General features: G+C 36.0%; 1 protein-coding gene across 2 annotated transcripts in view; it reads left to right on the top strand.

Moving 5' to 3' along the window:
- PCDH17 (protocadherin 17) overlaps positions 1-22,468 on the top strand; it is a 108,767-nt gene that overhangs the window by 70,554 nt on the left and 15,745 nt on the right. Inside the window, exon 4 of one of the 2 annotated variants that reach the window (XM_067712874.1) lies at positions 2,206-2,274. The exons of the other annotated variant lie outside the window; for it this stretch is intronic. Coding sequence (XP_067568975.1) covers positions 2,206-2,274 — 69 coding nt within the window. The remainder of the gene's footprint in view (positions 1-2,205; positions 2,275-22,468) is intronic. 2 annotated transcript variants of the gene reach the window in all.

The raw sequence follows: 22,468 nt of genomic DNA, 5'->3' as shown, positions 1-22,468 counted from the left end.
TTGAGGCCAAGCAATTCTATAAATAGTGTTCTTTCCACAATGTTCAATTAAGAGTTAAAGAGATGTAATTTTCTTGTGTCACCGTTTCTTTGAATGTCAATAAACCATAAGTAAACAATGAATAGAAGGCCAAACTAAAAATAAAACTCCTTCATTATTTAATTCCAGTATTAAAGATCTAATGGAAAAGAATTGTTAAAATGGAATTTAGTTTACTAAAAACAAATCAAAGAAAGCAAAAGCTAGCATCACTTTTTCTGTAGTTTATTAAATTACCTTGTCACAGGTTTGCTTTATCTCTTTTGACTCCCTGATTTTTGTCATGTAAATTGTAAAAGTGGAGGGTGGGGGAAAAAAACGTGTATTGTAGACATGGGACATTCATTCTAACCTCCAGAAGGTCTGCTTCTAATTTGCATGTGGCCCATGTCAAATCCTTCACCTTTCTGGTATTTCTCAGATGTTTCCATTAAAGGATATCTAAAGTCAGAGGAGAGTAAAGGCGGAGGACAGTAAAAGTATAATTATGATTCATCGAATGACTGCTAGGGGTGTTTGAGTCTCATGTTTTAATTTTAAAATACCTGTAATTTTGCCCTCTGTTTTATGATAATATTTACTTTACAGAGAAGTAATGATTTAAATTATTTTGCATCTATTAATATTTTTCTTCAGGAACACGTATCTTGCCAATTTTTGGTTTTGCCTATCTTGAACACACTTTTCTGTTAGAGAAGCATAGAGATACATGATCAACAGCTCTGGAATTCTGATTCCATCATTACAAAAATCATCTAGAGGGAAAGAATAGTGTGCATTTATGACCTTTTCACCTCAATTGTAAATTAATATCACCTTCACAAAATTATGTGTTTTACTTATTATATGCTTAAATTTGGGGTAAGGGTTATATTGAGCGTATTAAAGACAAAAGCAACAACAACCATATGTTTTGCTTTGTGATGCTAAAACAGAGTCCCCAGATGAGTAGCTTTTACTTGAAAGAGGCTCTGCATTCAAACTGAGGTGTACAAATTGTATTGTACTTTCTTTGACTTGCCAATCCTGCCGTAGCGTTATAACCTAATTGTAGCATTCACAGAGTGGTTTTCATGAACTAAGTGCTTTGCATGCATCTGCTCATTTAATCCTCACAATAACCCTATGAAGATATTTCCATTTTACAGATGAGGGAGTGAAAGAATATAGAAGTTAAGAGATTTGACCTGGAACACATGTAGTAGTAAGTCCTCAGATCCAGCTATAGACTTTGCCAAATTCAAGTTCTGCCCTTCCTTAATGGTCCAGCTGCCAATCACGACTTATACTTGTAAGAATCCAGCTCTAGAGATTGAAATCTTCAAGTCCCCTAGGGATGGTATGACTGTGCTCTCTTAGCCTCCGTTATGCTCTCTGAGTACTGAATGCGCTCAGCGGTATATATGCAGCTGTGTGTAGCAAGACAGGCTGTCTCTGACTTATAAATGACCTGGGACAAAGTGAGAGATTGACATGGACATCTATACACTACCAAACGTAAAATAGATGGCTAGTGGGAAGCAGCCACATAGCACAGGGAGATCAGCTTGGTGCTTTGTGACCACCTAGAGGGGTGGGGTAGGGAGGGTGGGAGGGAGGGAGACACAAGACAGAAGAGATATGGGGACATATGTATATGTGTATGTATATCTGATTCACTTTGTTATAAAGCAGAAACTAACACACCATTGTAAAGCAATTATACTCCAATAAAGATGTTTTTTAAAAAAATGACGCAAACACATGTAAGAACACTCTCCCTTCCTCATTGTCTTTGCCACACTCTGAACCCCTGCTGCTGACTGCATTCAGAAAGTGGGGAAAGGAAACAGGCACAACTAGGGCTGCTGGCAGACTCTCATGTGACATTGTTTTCTGTGTCTCTGCACAACTATGTATGCATGTGTGTGCAGGTGCACATGTGTATTTGTGTGTTCTGTATTGATTTTGTTTTTATATGACCAGTTTACCTTTATTAAAATTTCACAATTGAAACATTTAAACTGGTTTTATAAGTGTTCTAATTTTTGTAAAGATGTAATCTCTTTGTCCAGGAAGCTGTTAAACAGTTAAGTAAAAGTGTCTTATTTTTTCCTAAATTTTGAGAGAATTAGAAGTTTATTAAGTCACATGAATTTGGATATAATTTAATTGTATTGCTTTTAGGTATAACATACATGAAGTATGAACTGTTCGGCATGAAAGGAATTCTCTTGAGGAAGGAAAAGTCTATAGGTAATTTGCGTGCATAATGAACTTATGGGGAGAGTAAATTGACCAAGGTGATATTTCCCAATTGGGAAAATAAAGGGAGTTTAATAAATTTAGGGACAAGAGAAAAAGTGTTCAGTGGAGGAATGATAAGGAGTGAGAGTAAAGGAGATTGGAGTAAAACCAACTTGTTTCATATATCTTCATGGAATCACTTCTTGTATAGGAAGGAGGGAAATAGCTGTTCTTCCTCCACTTCCTATTATATTTTATTGTTCCCTATTGCTAGAACTTCAAATTAAAGCCAGAGTTAGCATTCATAGTACTATAGTTCAGCCACCCTGTGACTTTAGTAGGTTTTTGTAAACTAAACTAAAATCTATTTTATTATGAATTTTTAACATAGTAAAATACATTTTGAATTCCCAAAGTGAGAATAATGAATAAGCTTTCAGAGCATAACTCATTTGCAATCATGGAAAAAAAAAAAATATATATAAGCTCAGTATTTTCTATTGCATGGATATTCAGTAGTGATGTTTGCTTTCTGTCATAAGAATGCTGACTTATCTTTTTCTTTTTAATGTCATTGTTATTGTTTTTGAGTTAGGGGAATTCACAGAGAAATTTTCAGATAAGATTTATTCTGCTTTATTTAGATATTTTAATACTCTTAGATACCTGTCCTCTGATTTCAAGACTAAATGAATGAGAATTCAGCCATGTAGGTTTGTGGTCTGAGATTTAGTCACAACCCAACCTGTACTTGTCAGTGTGCCATTTTGTTTTATCATCAAAGTAATATGAATTAAATGATTTCCCTTTTCCCTTTAGCCATCGTCAAGGATAATGATGATTATCTGGCCATTATGTCTTCCTGACTTTTTGGTAGGCATTACAGATTACAAAATCTACTCACTAAAGCAGTCCAGTAGTCAGCAGATGTTTTGTAGGAAACCCAAAGTGTATTGAGCATTTTTCCCCTTTGATTATAGTTCTGATAATATAAGTCTGTTTTTAAAAACTAATTTTGCATTATATTTCCATGTCAGTATAAAGATTGAGAGCCAAATATCAGGGAAAAAAGTAATTTAATAGCTGTTACCTACTGTAAAGCCTGGTTCAGTGACTCAAATTCCTACTAAGAGCCCACTGAAACCTAATGTGTAGTTAGTCATGGTACTTGGAAGACATTATTTGAAGCAAAGTGACAGTGGGTAATTTGCTATGCTACAAAAAAGCATGCATCGATTTTTCATTGAAAGAAACTGAAATAACATGGCAGAAAGATTCTACTGTGAAAAATATCACAAACTGATGAGATGTTTTCTTGCATTGTGTGTAAGATACCGATGTCACTTTTTACACATCCTTAGATTCAGTCACTTTGAGAGATATTGCAGAACTTGGATGGATTGATACTTAGGCTTTGCATTTGCAAAGGACAGATAAATACCCAATAACTAACATATATATGCTCGTGTATATGCATATACATATTTATATGTATATATATAAAATGTGACATTTTTTAAAATTGTTTGTTAGTTCCACAACAGACCAGTTGAAAAATTTACTCAGTTTCTTTTTAGAGGTATGACTTTTAGTCTTCACCCCTTCCCAAACATTTATGTTATTTCATGAAGTAGAATGCTGCTATGGACTGAATGTTTGTATCCCCCCAAAAACTTCCTGTATTGAAACCTAATCCCCAATGTGATGGTATTTGGAGGTGGGACCTTTAGGAGGTGTTAAGTCTTGAGGATAGAGTCCTCGTGAATGGGCTTAGTACTCTTATAATGGAGGCCCCCTTCCTCCATGTGAGGACACAGGGGAAAAACAGCCTTCCATGAACCAGAAGGTGGGTCCTCTGCAGACTCTGAATCTGCAGGTACCTTGATCCTGGACCTTTTCTAAGCTTCCAGAACTGTGATAAATAAATTTTTGTTTTTTATAAGCTCTCAGTTTGTAGCAGTTTGTTGTAGCAGCCCAAACAGACTAAGACAAATGCCTTATAAAAATGATTTATTTATTTATATTTTAAAATTCTCCTTCGTTTTAAAAATTGTTTTTGGCTGTTCCATGCAGCTTGCAGGACCTTAGTTTCCTGACCAGGGATGGAACCTGGGCCCATGGCAGTGAAAGCGGCAAGTCCTAACCACTGGACTGCCTGGGAATTCCCTAAAAAATGATTTAATATTAATATATTGGAACATAAAGCCCTAAAGAAACACAGTATGCATGTGTGTACTGAATTAAAAAGAAATACCTTTGCTAATAATGCATATACCTATTGCTGATGTACAGTATATTTTAGTGAAATTCAGTATCATATTTCTTAAAGGAAATATATTTCTGCCTTCTTTTTTCTATCTAGATGAAAAATGCAGTCAAATGTCTTTTGATAAATGTATAAAAATTGAATATTTTAATGTTTATATATTCATTTCCCAAAGAAGTAGAAAAATATATTAATATGTGGCTTGAGAGAATGCTGAGCATCTGTGGATTTGAATCACCTATTCATGCTATCCATAGTAAGTTTCTCACTAAAAATATGCATGGTTTTGAAGCTACATTTACAAATATGGAGATATATTTTCTTGTAAGAGACTATTTCTTTTTTCATTGTTAATCCAAATGCTCATGCACATATGTGCACATACGTACAGTCACACATTTTGTTTAATAGTTCTCTAGTATACATAGAAATTTTAAGCAAAGTTGCCATGCAGATGGTATTAAAATGTGATTATTATACATACAAATTAAAAGTAATGCAAATTGAGATGAGAAATTCTGTCAATTTTAGGAAATAAGCACAAAGAGCTACTATTTTGCAAGCATTTTTTTAAAAAAATTCTGTTTCAAAGTTTTTGGTAAGATTTGGAACAATCTTCCATAAACACACACACACACACACACACACACAACACACACACACATTTTTCCTGGGTGATTTCAATTTAGTCTTATACTCCTGGCATCAGTTTTATTGACTTATGTACTTATCTCTTATGCTAAATTTACTTTATTTATGAGCCATAATATTGAAAACATTTTAATTTATTAATATCAATATTGTTTTACTTTTCTGGAATCTACATTTTAATTTGCCCCATTGTCATTCTCGACAGCTATCCGGGTACTTTATATTTTTGTTTGTTTTTTTGATGGTATGTATTAGTTCCCTAGGGTTCTTGTAACAAAATATACGAACTGGGTGGCTTACAACAGCAGAAATTAATCTTTTTACAGTTCTGGAGAGCAGAGTCCATAATCAAGCTGTCAGCAGGGCCGTGCACTCTTACAGCTCTAGAGCAGGGACCTTTCTTGACTCTTCCTAGCTTCTTGTGGTTGCTGGCAATCCAAGACGCATCACTCCCATGTCTGCCTCCATGGTCACATGGTGTTCTCCTTGTATGACTGTCTCTGTGTCTCTTTTTTTCTTCCTATAAGGACACTATCACTGGATCAGAGTCATCTTGAGTAATTATATCTACAAAGATTCTATTTTTAAATAAAATTACATTCTGAGTTTCTAGGTGGACATGAATTTTGGGGGGATGATAATTTAACCCAGTCTACCCTCTGGCCCCCAGTTCATGTCCATCCCATTTACAAATCCATTCACCCCCTTTCAACATCATCCCAATGTCTTAACCCTTTCCAGCATGAGCTCTAAGTCCCAAATCTCTTCTAGATATCAACTCAAGTAGTCCCAAATCTCAGCATCTAAATCAGGCATGGCATGGTCCATCCCGGAGCAGTATTCCTCTATTTCCACAAACCTATCAAACTAGAAAACAAGTTATCTGCTTCTAAAATACAGTTGTGGAAGAGGCACAACCTAGACATTCTCCTTCTGAAGGAGAAAATAGAGGGTATAAGGGGTTACTAGTCTAAAGGAAGTTGGGGGCACAGCAGAGCAATTTCCATTAGGTTTCAAGGCCTGAATTATGTCTTGATGCTCTGTTCTTTAAGCCTTTCTGACCCTCCTCACAGTAGTCCACCCTTCCTGGTCCCTGCATCTGTGACTGTGTTCTTGGAGTCATTGTCCTTTCATTTCATCCCATATCTGTCCCTTTCAGTTCAATTTGGCAATGTTTCTATTAGAATGAAATTCTCAAAAATTTTGTTCATCTCCTGTGGATGTTGAGGAGATCCATGCCATTTGATAAGCATCTACAGATTCTTCCTTGGTAATCCCATCCCATCTCTAATCCTGACTTCTCTTGAGATGGTTGATTGGATCCATAAACCATATACCAAATCTCTGTAGCAAATGACTGTCCACCCTTGTCCTTATTTCCAGAGCATGCTATTGGATAGGCAGTGAATTTTCTAAATCATGTGGTGATTCTTTTTTGCTTAAAATTTCATTCCTCAGTTAATCTTTTTCCTTTCACATTTTATTATAACCAGCAAGGAGAAACCAGGCCACACCTACTATACTTTGCTTGGAAATCTCTTCAGCTAAATATCCAAGTTCATTGATTCTACTTTGCACACAATAATTTGGCCAGGTTTTCTGCCACTTATAACAAGGATTGCCTTTCAGAGTCCAATAACATTTCCATCTGAGCTCTCACAAGAAGCAACTGTTCTGTTTATATTCCTATCTACATTCTGTTCGTGATAACCATATAGGTATCCTCTAAGCTGATAGATGCTTTCTCTAGAGCTCTCCTGGCTTCTTTCTGAGCTCTCAGAAAAATCACCTTTAATGTCCATATTTCTTCCAATAGTTCCCTTAAGGTAATCTAGGCTTTTTAATATACACACCTCTCAAAACTCTTCCATCTTCTATCCATCACCCAATTTCAAAGTCACTTTCACATTTTTAGGTATTTGTTACAGTAACACCTTACTTCTGGTACCAGAATCAGAAGTGGTTTCCAAAAGATACCATAACAAAACTAATAAACAAAGTGGCTTAAAATAATAGAAATTTATTATCTCCCATTTCTGGAGGCCAGAATTCTAAAATCAAGGTGTCAGCAGGGCCATGCCCTCTGATGGCTCTAGGGGAGGACTTTTCCTTTTCTCTAGCTAGTTTTTGTGGTCGCCAGCTATCTTAGACACAGTACTTCAACCTTAACTTCCACTTTCCCATGGTGTTCCCCCTGTGTGACTGTCTCTGTATCTCTTTTTTCTCTTATAAGGACACCAGATTTTGGAGTAGGGCCCACTCTAATCCAGTATGGCCTCATCTTAAGTAATTACATCTGCAAAGACCATATTTCCAAGGTCATATGTTCTGGGTAAACATGAATATTTGAGGGACAATTTCCAACCTAGTGCACAACCTATAGCTGTTCTTTCTCCAATTTGGATGAACTGTATTTTTATGAATAAAAAAATCCTACATCTTATATGTAGGTTATATGACTTTGGTTATACTATTTCAATAATATAAGATATATTTTGAATATACCTGAAAAGTGTTAGATATTGATTTCTGAGTTTAGATTATTATCAAGTGAATGTAAAGTGCCTTTTACATAGTAAATTGGTCAGTGGATAGAAAAAAGTTCAGTTTATTGTAGGACTGAAAATTTAAGAGTCATGTCAAAAGCATAAAACACAAATGAATCTGGTAACAAAATAAGAATAAATGAAAGCTGTAGACTAACTTTTTCTCATATGTCTTTGGCAAGAACCAGATTGTCTCTTCAGAATTTTAAATTCAATATAGTAACAAGATGACTTACAGATTAATTATTTTCTTTCCCCTAAACAAATTTTCTGTGTGTTCTGTGTTCTCTTTACTGTGTTAAATGTCACAATAGGCATTATTTAAACATGTGCAAGAGGCAGACTTAATTTCAGGTATTTCCATCTGTTGTGGGAATATACTTTAAAAATAGGAGAGAAACATACACAAATTAAACAGGAAGCCAGGGGAAAAAAAGAAAAAAATGAAACATCGGCAGGGCAACAGCGTGAAAAAAATGTTTGAGCTGCCTTTTATTAACAACTCAACCTGTTTTACATTGGAATTCTGCATAATTACATTCCAGGGGAGGGGCAAATGACAGAGGTTGGATAAAGGCTAAAACTAAGAAAATGAGACTACTTAGAAAATAAGCAACCTTTGCTTACCAACAGGCATTTTTTTGGCAGAACTTTTAGAAGGCAATTTGTTTCAAATATTCACTGCATATTTCAATAACATTAATGCCAGCAAAATGTTCTTTTTTTAGTGTAAGAAATTGATCAATTATACACTTCCATAATATACCTAAGTTAGTTAAAGGTTCAGAGAAAACAAAACAAAACCAAAAAAATGCCGCATTCCCTTAATGTCATATTAAATAACTTCTTTTATGCTGTGTGGAAAAAGAGCAGAAATTGTTACAGAAATATATATAATTATCATTAATACTGTCAGTGCAGTTTTAAAAACTGAATGATTATAGGCAACTGAGTAAAGCATTAAATAAATTACAAATAGCATGTTGTTTTCAAGTTCCAGACAATATACATTGTGTAACTAACATGAAGAAAAAAAATGCAGTAAAATATTTATTAAAGCCTTGCTCTCTTGCAAATTTAATTTTGGTCCCACTTGTTTACATCTTCTACTCACTATTGAAGAAAAGTACTTTATTTAGGAAGAATGAATCCATCATCATCATGAGATTATTTTCCGCATTGACCTAGACATTCATATAGTTAATTTGCATTGTTTCTATCTCATCTAAACAGAAATACTCCAAAAAAGTAATCTTCTTCCAATAAGACTAAGTCTTTTTATCTGGAGAAATGCCAAAAACCATATGTTTAGGGATTGATCAATCTAAAGAATTTAATACAAAATTTGAAATCAATAGAGAAGGATTCATCATTCACTTGGTTTTTCTATTTGTTAACTAAAAATATATTATTTTTCAAGCATTCCTGACTTTGCTTTCCTTTGTTATCCTCACCCTACACACCATCACAAGTAGACTTCAGTCTGTTGATCTGCTTCCTCCAGGTGAGCAATTTCTTCAACCTGCTAGCTTTCTTCTCTTTGATCTGAAGTTTACTTGTTAGATGATGGCACTCAGAGGACTATGCACACATGCATTTTATATATATACGAATATACATATACGTATATAAACATATATATATGTACACATATATATCCATGTAGAACTTGTAAACTTTATTTTTAAAGGACAGTAGCATAGTAAATAAGTATTGATAATGTATCCTATTATATCTGCATTGGTACTGTTAGTATATCAGGAAAAGCTGTGAAATATTAAGGGTTCAAAAGAGAATCTAAATATTTATTTATATTTTTTTCATATTTATTATTGAGTTTAAGTGGCTCAATTCTTAATTATTTAATATAAAAAATCTACACTTGTATTAATTTCACTTAGGAGATCGTGTAGGAAATGCTAAGGAAGAAATAGATGGAACGAAAAGTGGGCTGGGACAAGAAAGCAGAATTGTTTTTTTTCTTGGATGTTGTGGGTATAGAGCAAATTGCTTCACTGTTCAACAGCCTAAAGAACTGTGTTTCACCTGAGAAACTGGGTCCTCAAATTATTTTTTCCTTTTGGACAGGCAGTTATACTTTGTATTAGATAAGTGTTATTTTGCAGAAATATTTTAAAGGCTGCTTTACACATTACTTTGTAAAATCTTTGCACATCACCCTAATATAGATTCACATATATATGTATATATATTTATACACATATATATTGCTGTGCTTGAAAAATATACAGGTATGTTATAGCAATCTAGCAATCACTGTTATATTTATTTATGTAGCTTTACTCATGCCAGAAAAAGAAGAGGTAACATTATTTTTGTATGGAAATGAATAGAGATGGGAGAGAAAGTAAAAGGAAAGACCTTAGATACATAGGAACAAAAACGTTTTATTTGTTCCTGATTTTGGAGGGTAAGCTGGGAAGTTTGACAATGTGGGCATGCACACACGCATATACACATGCATATACACACACACACACACACCTGTATACAATCTTTCTTATTACCCTTAAATAGTTGTGATTTCACGTTCATTAAATTATAATCAGTTGGGAAAAAGTTTTATTTTTCAATTCTATAAAAATCAAATCAACATTTATCCCCATAGAGCATTTTAGCTTTTATAATGTAAATTTCTATCCATTATTTTGTGTATTCTTAAAAATTTCTCTCTCTTAATTTGAGATCCATTTTCTGTACATGTGCACGTGTTTGTTCCCTGTGTGTGTGTGTGTGTGTGTGTGTGTGTGTGTGTGTGTATACGTACACACGTGTGCTTTATTATGGCCAGCTTGCAACTTGAAACACAGAGTCATCTGGGTGCTGTGACTGAGCACCAGGAAAACCAGTAGGTATTGTGAGGTGGATTAAGCCTTTTTTGTTTAATATCCACTAAATAGTTCTTGAAGATTTTTGCCCTTAGGCTACGCTCCTTCTATTTATTTCCACCTGGTACAAGAATGATGTGTTTTTTCATCATGTGTACAAAGGGTGCATGTATAAGTGTATGCAAGCTTATTTTTTAGTTGTGTTTCTTTGTTGATAGTTATCTGGCATATTGGAGTTACCTTCCTATTTCAAACTTGTATAGTTTTTTAAAGTATCAAGCTAGTGAAGCTAGTGAATATTTTCCATTAACATTTATGCTGTCATAGAATTCTTCAATTTAGAACTCAGTTATTGGACCTTACTGAATGTAATCTTTTTCTATTTATATACATATATATTTCCTTGATTATTATTATAATAGAATTATTATATATAATATAATCATTGTATATGTATGTTATAAAATAATCAGAATAACTATAACTTTCTGTTTAAAACACTATGTCCAAAATATGTGGTTTCTATAGCTACAGTTCTTACGTTTATGGTTCAGTGAGTTAATGTTAGACTGTGTACTTTCTTTTTTAATATAAATATATTTATTTATTTACTTTTGGCTGCATTGGGTCTTTGTTGTTGGGTCTTCGTTGCTGCACACAGGCTTTCTCTAGTTGCGGAAAGCGGGGGCTACTCTCTGTTGCGGTGCGCGGGCTTCTCATTGTGGTGGCTTCTCTTGTTGCAGAGCTCGGGCTCTAGAGCACAGGCTTCAGTAGTTGTGGAGCACAGGCTTAGCTGCTCTGTGGCATGTGGGATCTTCCTGGACCAGGGCTTGAACCCGTGTCCCCTGCATTGGCAGGTGGATTCTCAACCACTGCGCCACCAGGGAAGTCCCAGACTGTGTACTTTTAAAATAAGTGCTTAATCTCACAATACATCACTTATATTTGGAATTTTATGTAACATTATGTACAGATATACATGTTTTTAATAATAAAAGAACCACCCAACAGATAGGAAGTTTCTATTTTCCAAGTACTTCTAACTTAGTAGTTTTTCCAGTATGCAGTAGTACTTACCACAATGACCATATTTACAGTAATTAGCTAGGTAATTTTCTTTTGTGATCATGTATATTTTTATCAATTCAATGAATAAACATTAAAATAAATATTTTATTAGAAATCTGCCAAATCAAGTAGTTAAATTTAATTTTAATTTAGCATGGAACTTGGATTTTAATACTAGATAATCTTAGATCAAGGAACACACTCATCTGAACCTCAAAAATTAAGTCACCTTGGGCTTCCCTGGAGGCGCAGTGGTTGAGAGTCCGCCTGCCGATGCAAGGGAAACGGGTTCGTGCCCCGGCCCGGGAAGATCCCACATGTCGTGGAGCGGCTGGGCCCATGAGCCATGGCCGCTGAGCCTGCGCATCCGGAGCCTGTGCTCCGCAACGGGAGAGGCCACAACAGTGAGAGGCCCACGTACGGCAAAAAAAAAAGTCACCTAAAAATTTAAGGTTAGAGTTATACTTTCTCAAAGTCAAGTTTTCTGTCCTTCGGGAAGACAAGTTATAATCCCAACTACGTGTCCAGTAACAGGTTCTGCATTCTCCAACTGACTTAAATCCTACAGTGCTCTAAAGGAATTTTAGACTTCAGTTACAAGATTGCTGCCATTTTCTTAAAGATTACAAAGAAATTTGCTGTGAAAGAATGTGTACAACTTTGACTTGTTGTTATTATTTTTTTTTAATGGTAGTATTGTCTAGCAAATATCTTTGGGCCAGATTAAAAAGGCCCAAAGTAGTCCAGATTATGACTATTTTCATTATGATCATGGAAATGTTAAGCAGCTACTCAAAAATGACTTTCACAGCACAAAGGATCACTTCTTTCTGAGACTGAGCATACATATTTTTAAAGGGAAAAACTCAAACAGAACATGCCTGAATTAGAAAAGATCGTCTCAATGAATTCTCCCTGTGATGTCAATATAGATTTTCTTTTAGATTAGTTTAGATTACAAGTCTGAAAATAAAATAAATTCTCATACACTTATGTTGATTTCCCTGTTGTTATTACTCATGGGAGATGCACTTTACTTTTATCATCTGTTCTTTGCTTTGGGTATGGTTATCAGAGCTCAGAAAGTGCTCTCCAAGATAAGAAAGTATTTAAAACACCACTGTAGACACATTTTGATGTTTATACTGCATTATATATGGGTAGACTTCATATTCTTTTAAAACACCTTTTAATCTTTGCTCTGATTCAAGGATAGCCTTCTCCAATAGTGTTTTGACCCTCGGTTACATTACATAGCAGGGTGATACAGAAGGCCTCACATCCTCTCCTTCTATATATGAGTTTCATGGCCTTTTTTCCCCAATTTCTTCTATACTTGTGTGTGTTTTAATGATTACAAAATATTAAAGCTGTTAGTAGAAAAATGGCTTGTCATTGCCAGTAAAACCCATTACAACTTACATTTCTGTGTATTTACTCTAGAACATGGATATTTAGTATACTGATTTTGCTTAAATTTTCATTCTTGAGATGACCCACTCTTAGAGGGTAAAAAACACCAGCTTCTGATAAAATTACAACACAGTAAAGGTAATAAGGACCAAATAGTTTTTGAGAAGTAATTTTGAAAACAGGTTTATTTAAAATGTCAATTAAAATGTCACTCTCTCGTTTCCTACTATTTATATATTTTTGAACTGTAATAATAGTAGCAACAATATGCTATGGTAGGATTTGTTTTAGTAAGATGAAGGCCAAATTGTTTTTGTTCAAACAGTCTATATTTTATTCTAAAGTAACCTTTGGGACACTATCAATTTTAATAGTTCTCTCAGAAAGGTTTCATTTCACAGGAGGCATTTTTGGTGAAAATACATATTTATTATCATTTGTGTATGTGCGTAGATGCACACTGAGGATATTTAGATTCAGTTTATTTTTTAATTTTTTAACATCTTTATTGGAGTATAATTGCTTTACAAAAGTGTGTTAGTTTCTGCTTTATAGCAAAGTGAATCAGCTATACATATACATGTATACCCCTATCTCCTGCCTTCTTGCGTCTCCCTCCCACCCTCCCTATCCCACCCCTCTAGGTGGTCACAAAGCACCAAGCTGATGTCCCCATGCTATGCAGCTGCTTCCCACTAGCTATCTGTTTTGCATTTGGTAGTGCCAAATGTAAACTCTCTTGCCACTCTCTCACTTTGTCCCAGCTTACCCTTCCCCCTCCCCGTGTCCTCAAGTCCATTCTCTAGGTCTGAGTCTTTATTCCTGTCTTGCCCCTAGGTTCTTCAGAACCAATTTGTTTTTTAAGGTTCCATATATATGTGTTAGCATATGGTATTTGTTTTTCTCTTTCTGACTTACTTCACTCCGTATGACAGGGTCTAAGTCCATCCACCTCACTACAAATAACTCAATTTCATTTCTTTTTATGGCTGACTAATATTCCATTGTATATATGTGTCACATCTTCTTTAACCATTCATCTGTTTATGGACACTAAGGTTGCTTCCATGTCCTGGCTATTGTAAATAGAGCTGAAATAAACATTTTGGTACATGACTTTTTTTGAATTATGGTTTTCCCAGGGAATATGCCCAGTAGTGGGATTGCTGGGTCATATGGTAGTTCTATTTTTAGTTTTTTAAGGAACCTCCATACTGTTCTCCATAGTGGCTGTATCAATTTACATTCCCACCAACAGTGCAAGAGGGTCCCTTTTCTCCAAACTCTCTCCTGCATTTATTGTTTGTAGATTTTTTGATGATGACCATTCTGAATGGTGTGAGATGATACCTCATTGTAGTTTCAATTTGCATTTCTCCAATGGTTAGTAATGTTGAGCATTCTTTCACGTGTTTACTACTGGAAATCTGTATATCATCTTCGGTGAAATGTCTATTTAGGTCTTCTGCCCATTTTTGGATTGGGTTGTTTGATTTTTTTTAAATATTGAGCTGCATGCGCTGCTTGTAAATTTTGGAGATTAATCCTTTGTCAGGTGCTTCATTTGAAAATATTTTCTCCCATTCTGAGGGTTGTCTTTTCATCTTGTTTAGGTTTTCCTTTGCTGTGAAAAAGCTTTTAAGTTTTATTAGGTCTCTTCTTTTTGTTTGTTTTGTTTTTCTTTCCTTTTCTCTAGGAGGTTGGTCAAAAAGGATCTTGCTGTGATGTATGTCATAGAGTGTTCTGCCTATGTTTTCCTCTAAGAGTTTTGTACAGTCTGGCCTTACATTTAGATCTTTAATCCATTTTGAGTTTATTTTGGTGTATGGTGTTGGGGAGTGTTCTGATTTCATTCTACCTGTAGCTGTCCAGTTTTCCCAGCACCACTTATTGAAGAGGCTGTCTTTTTGCCATTGTATATTCTTGCCTCCTTTATCAAAGATAAGGTGACCATATGTGCATGGGTTTTTCCACCCTGTTCCACTGACCTATATTTCTGTTTTTGGGCCAGTTCCATACTGTCTTGATTACTGTAGCTTTGTAGTATAATCTGAAATCCAGGAGCCAAATTCCTCCAGCTCCATTTTTCTTTCTCAAGATTCCTTTGCTTTTTGGGGGGTCTTTTGTGTTTCCATACAAATTGTGAAAATTTTTGTTCTAGTTTATTGAAAAATGCCATTGGTAGTTTGATAGGGATTGCATTGAACCTGTAGATTGCTTTGGGTAATATAGTCATTTTCACAAAGTTGATTCTTCCAATCCAAGAACATGGTATATCTCTCCATCTGTTTGTAGCATCTTTAATTGTATCAGTGTCTTATAGCTTTCTGCATACAGATCTTTTGCCTCCTTAGGTAGGTTTATTACTAGGTATTTTATTCTTTTTGTTGCAATGGTAAATGGGAGTGTTTCTTTAATTTCTCTTTCAGATTTTTCATCATTATTGTATAGGAATGCAAGAGATTTCTGTGCATTAATTTTGTATTCTGCTACTTTATCAAACTCATTGATTAGCTCTAGGAGTTTCCTGGTAGCATCTTTAGGATTCTCTATGTATAATATCATGTCATCTGCAAACAGTGACAGCTTTACTTCTTCTTTTCTGATTTGGATTCCTTTTATTTCTTGTTCTTGTCTGATTGCTGTGGCTAAAACTTCCAAAACTATGTTGAAAAATAACGGTGAGAGTGGACAACCTTGTCTTGTACCTGATCTTAGAGAAATGGTTTCAGGTTTTCACCATTGAGAACGATGTTGGCTGTGGTTTTGTCATATATTGCCTTTATTATGTTAAGGTAAGTTCCCTCTATGCGTTCTTTCTGGAGGGTTTTTATCATAAATGGGTGTTGAATTTTGTTGAAACCTTTTTCTTCATCTATTGAGATGATCATATGTTTTTTCTCCTTCAATTTGTTAATATGGTTTATCATATTGATTGATTTGCGTATGTTGAAGAATTCTTGCATTCCTGGGTTAAATCCCACTTGATCATGGTGTATGATCATTTTAAAGTGCTGTTGGATTCTGTTTGCTAGTATTTTGTTGAGGATTTTTGCATCTATGTTCATCAGTGATATTGGCCTGTAGTTTTCTTTCTTTTTAACATCTTTGTCTGGTTTTCGTATCAGGGTGGTGTTGGCCTCGTAGAATAAGTTTGGGAGTGTTCCTCCCTCTGCTATATTTTGGAAGAGTTTGAGAAGGATAGGTGTTAGCTTTTCTCTTAATCTTTGATAGAATTTGGCTGTGAAGCCATCTGGTCCTGTCCTTTTGTTCGTTGGAAGATTTTTAATAAGAGTCTTAATTAAAGTGCCTGTAATTGGTCTGCTTATATTTTCTGTTTCTTCCTGGTTCAGTCTCAGACACTTGTGCTTTTCTAAGAATTTGTCCATTTCTTCCAGGTTGTCCATTTTATTGACATATTGTTGATTTTAGTAGTCTCTCACAATCCTTTTTATTTCTGCAGTGTCAGTTTTTACTTCTTTTTCATTTCTAATTCTATTGATTTGAGTATTCTGCCTATTTTTCTTAATGAGTCTGGCTAATGATTTATCAATTCTGTTTATCTTCTGTTGGTGTGTTTAATATTGTCCCAGAGGTCTCTAAAGCTGTCCTCAATTATTTTCATTCTTTTTTCTTTATTCTTCTCTGTGGTAGTTATTTCCACTATTTTATCTTCCAGGTACTTATCTGTTCTTCTGCCTCAGTTATTCTGCTATTGATTCCTTCTAGAGAATTTTTCATTTCATTTATTGTGTTGTGCATCATTGTTTGTTTGCTCTTTAGTTATTCTAGGTCTTTGTGAAATGTTTCTTGTATTTTCTGCATTCTAGTTCCATGATTTTGAATCATCTTTACTATCATTACTCTGAATTTTTTTTCAGGTAGACTGCCTATTTCCTCTTCATTTGTTTAGTCTGGTGGGTTTTTCCCTTTCTCCTTTGTCTGCTGTGTGTTTCTCTGTCTTCTCATTTTGCTTAACTTATTGTGTTTGTGGTCTCCTTTTCACAGACTGCAGGTTCGTATTTCCCATTGTTTTTGGTGCCTGCCCCCAGTGGCTAAGGTTGGTTTAGGCTTCCTGGTGGAGGGGACTGTGCCTGTGTTCTCATGGATGAGGCTGGATCTTGTCTTTCTGGTGGGCAGGACGACAACTGGTTTTGTATTTTGGGGCACCTGTGACCTTATTATGATATTAGGGGGCCTCTCTGCTAATGGATGGGGTTGTGTTCCTGTCTTGCTAGTTGTTTGGCATAGGGTGTCCAGCACTGTAGCTTGTTGATCATTCAGTGGAGCTGGGTCTTAGCATTTAGATTGAGATCTCTGAGAGAGCTTTCACCATTTGATATTACATGGAACCGGGAGGTCTCTTGTGGATCAATGTCCTGAACTCAGCTCTCCCCCCTCAGAGTCACAGGCCTGACACCAAGACCCTGTCAGTCACACATCTCAGAAGAAAGTGGAGAAAGAAAGAAAGAAAGACAGAAATCATAATATAAAGTTTTTAAAGTAAGACATTTAAAAAATTTATTAAATATAAAAAAAATAAAAAGTAATAAATAAAGGAAAAAAGAAAGAAGTGAGCAGCCAAACCAACAAAACAAATCCACCAATGCTAACGTGTTAAAAACTATAGTAAGAAAAATAAAATAAAACGGACAGGCAGAACCCTAAGACAAATGGTGAAAGCAAAGCTATACAGACAAAATCACACAAAGAAGCAAACACATACACACTCAGAAAAAGAGAAAAAGGGGAAAAAATATATATCTATACATTAAAAGAAAGGAAGAGAGCAACCAAATCAATAAACAAATCTACCAATCATAATAAACTCTAAATACTAAACTAAGATAAACATAAGACCAGAAACAAATTAGATATAGAAAGAAAACCCCAAGTCTACAGTTACTCCCACAGCCCACAGCCTCAATTTTGGGATGATTTGTTGTCTATTCAGGTATTCCAGAGATGCTGGGCACATCAAGTTGATTGTGGAGATTTAATCCACTGCTCCTGAGGCTGCTGGGAGAAATTTCCCTTTCTTTTCTTTGGTCACACAGCTCCTGGGGTTCAGCTTTGTATTTGGTCCCTCCTCTTCATGTATGTCACTTGAGGGTATCTTTTCTTCACTCAGACACAATGGGGTTAAAGGAGCAGCTGATTAGGTGGCTCTGGCTCAATCAGGCAGGAGGGAGGGAGGGGTATGTAATGTGGCGTGAGCCTGCGGAGGCAGAAGCAGGCATGATATTTCAACCACCTGAGGCAGTCCATGTGTTCTCCTGGGGAAGTTGTCCCCAGATCACGGCACCCTGGCAGTGGTGGGATACACATGCTCCCAGGAGGGTAGTTGTGGATAGTGTCCTATGCTTGCACACAGTCTTCCTGGTGGCTGCAGTAGCAGCCTTAGCATTTCATGTCCATCTCTGGTGTCCACGCTGATAGCTGCAGCTTGTGACAGTCTCTGGAGCTCATTTAGGTGGTGCTCTGAATCCCCTCTCCTTGGACACCCCCAAACAATGGTCTCTTGCCTCTTAGGCGGTTCCAGACATTTTCTCAGACTCCCTCCCAGCTAGCTGTGGCACACTAGCCCGCTTCAGGCTGGGTTCATGCAACCAACCCCAGTCTTCTCCTTGGGATCTGACCTCTGAAGCCTGAGCCTCAGCCCCCAGCCCCCACCCGGCCTGGAGGGTGGGTAGACAAGGATCTCAGGCTGGTGAGTGCTGGTCGGCACTGATCCTCTGTTCGGGAATTTCTCTGCTTTGTTCTCTGCACCCCTGTTGCTGTGCTCTCCTCCGTGTCTCGGAAGCTTCCTGCCCCCTGTCCCCCACTCCCCCCTCCCCACACCTCTGTCTCCGTCAGTGAAGGGGCTCCCTAGTGTGTGGAAACTTTTCCTCCTTCATAGCTCCCTCCCCAAGGTGCAGGTCCCATCCCTATTTTTTTGTTTTGTTTTGTTTGTTTGTTTGTTTTGTGGTACACGGGCCTCCCACTGTTGTGGCCTCTCCCGTTGCAGAGCACAGGCTCCGGATGCGCAGGCTCAGCGGCCATGGCTCACGGGCCCAGCCGCTCCACGGCATGTGGAATCTTCCCAGACTGGGGCACGAACTTGTGTCCCCTGCATTGGCAGGCGGACTCTCAACCACTGTGCCACCAGGGAAGCCCCCATCCCTATTCTTTTGTCTCTGTTTTTCCTTTTTCCTTTTGCCCTACCCAGGTACTTGGGGAGTTGCCTTTTGGGAAGTCTTAAGTCTTCTGCCAGCATTCAGCAGTTGTTCTATAGGAGTTGTTCCACATGTAGATGTATTTCTGATGTATTTGTGGGGAGGAAGGTGATCTCCACGTCTTACTCCTCCACCATCTTGAAGGTCTCCCTCCAACACTGGTCATTTTGGGGATCACTGTTGTCAGCTGGCTTTGGGAGAGGGGAAAGGGAGTGTCAGAACTACATCTCTACCATTTACTTTCAGTCTCAAAGTAACTGAACATGGTGGGCTGTTTGCTTAACAGTATATTGGTCCCTCTATATTTCTACCTCCCCTCCATGAATCATGTGGATAAATTTGTAAAACACTAAGCAGACCTTGGGGGAACAAGAATATTGCTTGAGACTCAGCTCCCACCCTCATCTATACTCTAGTACAATAATCCAGGTCATTTTCGAAGTGAATAAATGCAGAATATACCCACAGCCTTTCTAACTCTCCTTGGCATGCCCTTGTTTTTTTTTTGCACAGAGAGGTCTTCAAAGAGATCTCCTTCTAGAATACTAGATCAGAAGGGGTGCCAACGTCCTCCATTAAATATCCTCTACTCTTCTCCATCTCCCAATCTTTGGTCCCTAAGGATGAGATTGGAACAGTATAGTCACACTTAACTCCATCACCCTTAATGCCCCACAACACTTGGGCTACAAGCTTCATATTTCATTAAGCAATGACTTTCAAACATTTTCTAATTGATGTCGATATATGGTAAACCAGAACGTGTGTGTGTGTGTATGCACGTGTGTTATCAAATTGAAACAAAGTTTTTATAAGCAATCTTGCCTTTACTCTCTATTTTTCTACCTTTGTCTATTTCACTTAAAAAAATTTAGTTACAACCAGAAAATTGATTTCAAGATCAATTGATGAGTCTCTACCATGGTTTAGAAAGTCACACCATCCTACTACCATAGAGCAAGAAGGTTCATAGTTTAGCTCTAATTAGAACAAACTCTACTATATAATAGACCAGCAGATTTAGATCTTGGTTTGTATATGAGGTTTAAGGAAATTTTTTAAAATCATTCTTAAAAAATCCTCAACACCTGGCTTTCACAGACATTATCTTGCTAAAAGAGGGAATATAAAAGTATTAAGATCCAGCTTGAGACTCAAAATATCTATCCCAAGTCAGTGGTCTACAAACTTTTTCTTAAAGGTCCAGATGGTAAATACTTTAGGCTTTGTAGGCCATACAATCTCTTTTGTAGCTATTCACTTCTGCCCTTGTATCATGAACATAGCCATAGACAATATGTAAAAAAATGACTGACTGTGGCCCCATATTCTAATAAAACTGCATTTAACAAAATAGGTGGTAATTTGCCTATTATTGTTCTAAATAAAAGTATCTTATTTTTTTCTCTCATAACAGTATATTCTCCAGGAGTTGTTGCACATGTAGATGTATTTCTGATGTATTTGTGGGGAGGAAATTGATCCTCACATCTTACTCCTCCACCATCTTGAAGGTCTCTCCTCAGTTTATTTTTAAATTATTGTAATATAAGTAATTTTTGTAAGAATTATTTATGGAAAAGTATAGTTTCACATATTTTTCCCACAGCTTTAAATCTTGAAAGAAAACATCTTTTGTTTTACTTATTTCTTTTAAAAAATTACATTTTTAAAAATACTCATCTGAGCAAGGCACCCATCTGTTCTTTTGGAACCATGTCCATCTAATTTAAGGTAACTTAATTGAAACTTTAGCTCTATCTCTAGAGTAGAGTTCTATGAATTTAATGAATAGACTTTGGAGACCATAATATCATTAAAATATTATAATATTAAAATCTTTTTAAAAAATCCATCTTCTGGGACTCCCAAATCCTATTGGCAAGCATTGATTACTAAATAATAAGTAAGAGAGGATTAGTTGCATCTGAATTAACTCTTGTTTTCTGAGAATGCCAGAAATGATACTGATTCCATTTACTTGTATCTAGCAATTGAAAAAAAAAAAAAGGCGCTAGAAACAAGGTGAACAGTAGGATTTAAACTAGTAAATAGAAATACATCCCAACAGAAACCAGATAGCAGGCAGGAGAGAAAAACTAATAAGACGATCTTGCTTCCTTTTTACAAAGAGTTCAGCTTAATAGGCATGTTTTCATTGACCTTCCTTAATAATTACCACTTTGCTAGGAGAATGACTTGAATTTTAGGTGTATTCATCCATGTCATCAAAAATGGTGTCATTATGAGAGATGGGGTTAACTTACACAGGCGATAAAAGCATAAGGAAAACATCTCCTCCATAGTAGTATATTTAAATAGTTTTGGGTCTGAAACTCACAGTATTGTTTAAGTCGCTAGAATTTTAAATTTGCCCTTGTAAACCAAACAGTTTTTACTAACTACTGCATGCCAGAGCATAGGTTTCTCACTGCATATAAATCAGGCTTTTTTGGAAGCTGCATTAACCCTTTCAAGAATCTAAAATTACAAGGACTTATTAATTAATTCATATGTTGATGGTAGCTGTCAGATAAAGCATAAAATACAGAGGCAACTACCTTAAAACAAAAGAGAGAAACTGGCACATTTGACCCAACAATGCAGTAGAATCAAAAAAAAAAAAAGGCCAAAAGGAGAAACCTAGGAGACATAAAAGAAATTTAATAGATGCTGAGGTGTAGGTTTTTTAGAATACTCACTGTTTACATAATTTAAAATTATAAAGAGATGATTACTTAAACATAGATTTTAATTTCAATAAAAGTGTCTCTGGTTTAAAAAATTCCCTTAAGGGGAAAATATTCTGACCTCCATGTTTCAGTGGATATATGTCAAGTAGGATTTATTTATTTTATTGAAAATGGTACCCTCAATAATAAATAGAGAGCTTCAGAATTTTATATAAATATGGTATTTAACAGATAGATCTGATGTTACTTTAAATACTGTTTATCTCATAGCAAAAGAGAGCTATTATGTATAACTTTGTTTAGGTCCTGGGATCATTCTGAAAACTGACGAGACACTCTCATAAATGAATTGAGTACTTTGTAAGGGGTAGTCATTCTTATTATAGCTTACCAATAGTATTTGATACCTTTTAAATTTCATCTTCCTTTATATCAATGGTAGCATTCTGTTCAAATTCAGAAGTGTGACTATTGAGTGTATTCTCAAGGAATAGAGCATGTA

This window comes from Pseudorca crassidens, chromosome 18, assembly GCF_039906515.1.
Source record: "Pseudorca crassidens isolate mPseCra1 chromosome 18, mPseCra1.hap1, whole genome shotgun sequence".
In the NCBI taxonomy this organism is placed as follows: Eukaryota; Metazoa; Chordata; class Mammalia; order Artiodactyla; family Delphinidae; genus Pseudorca; species Pseudorca crassidens.
This window is presented reverse-complemented; position numbering and strand designations above follow the sequence as displayed.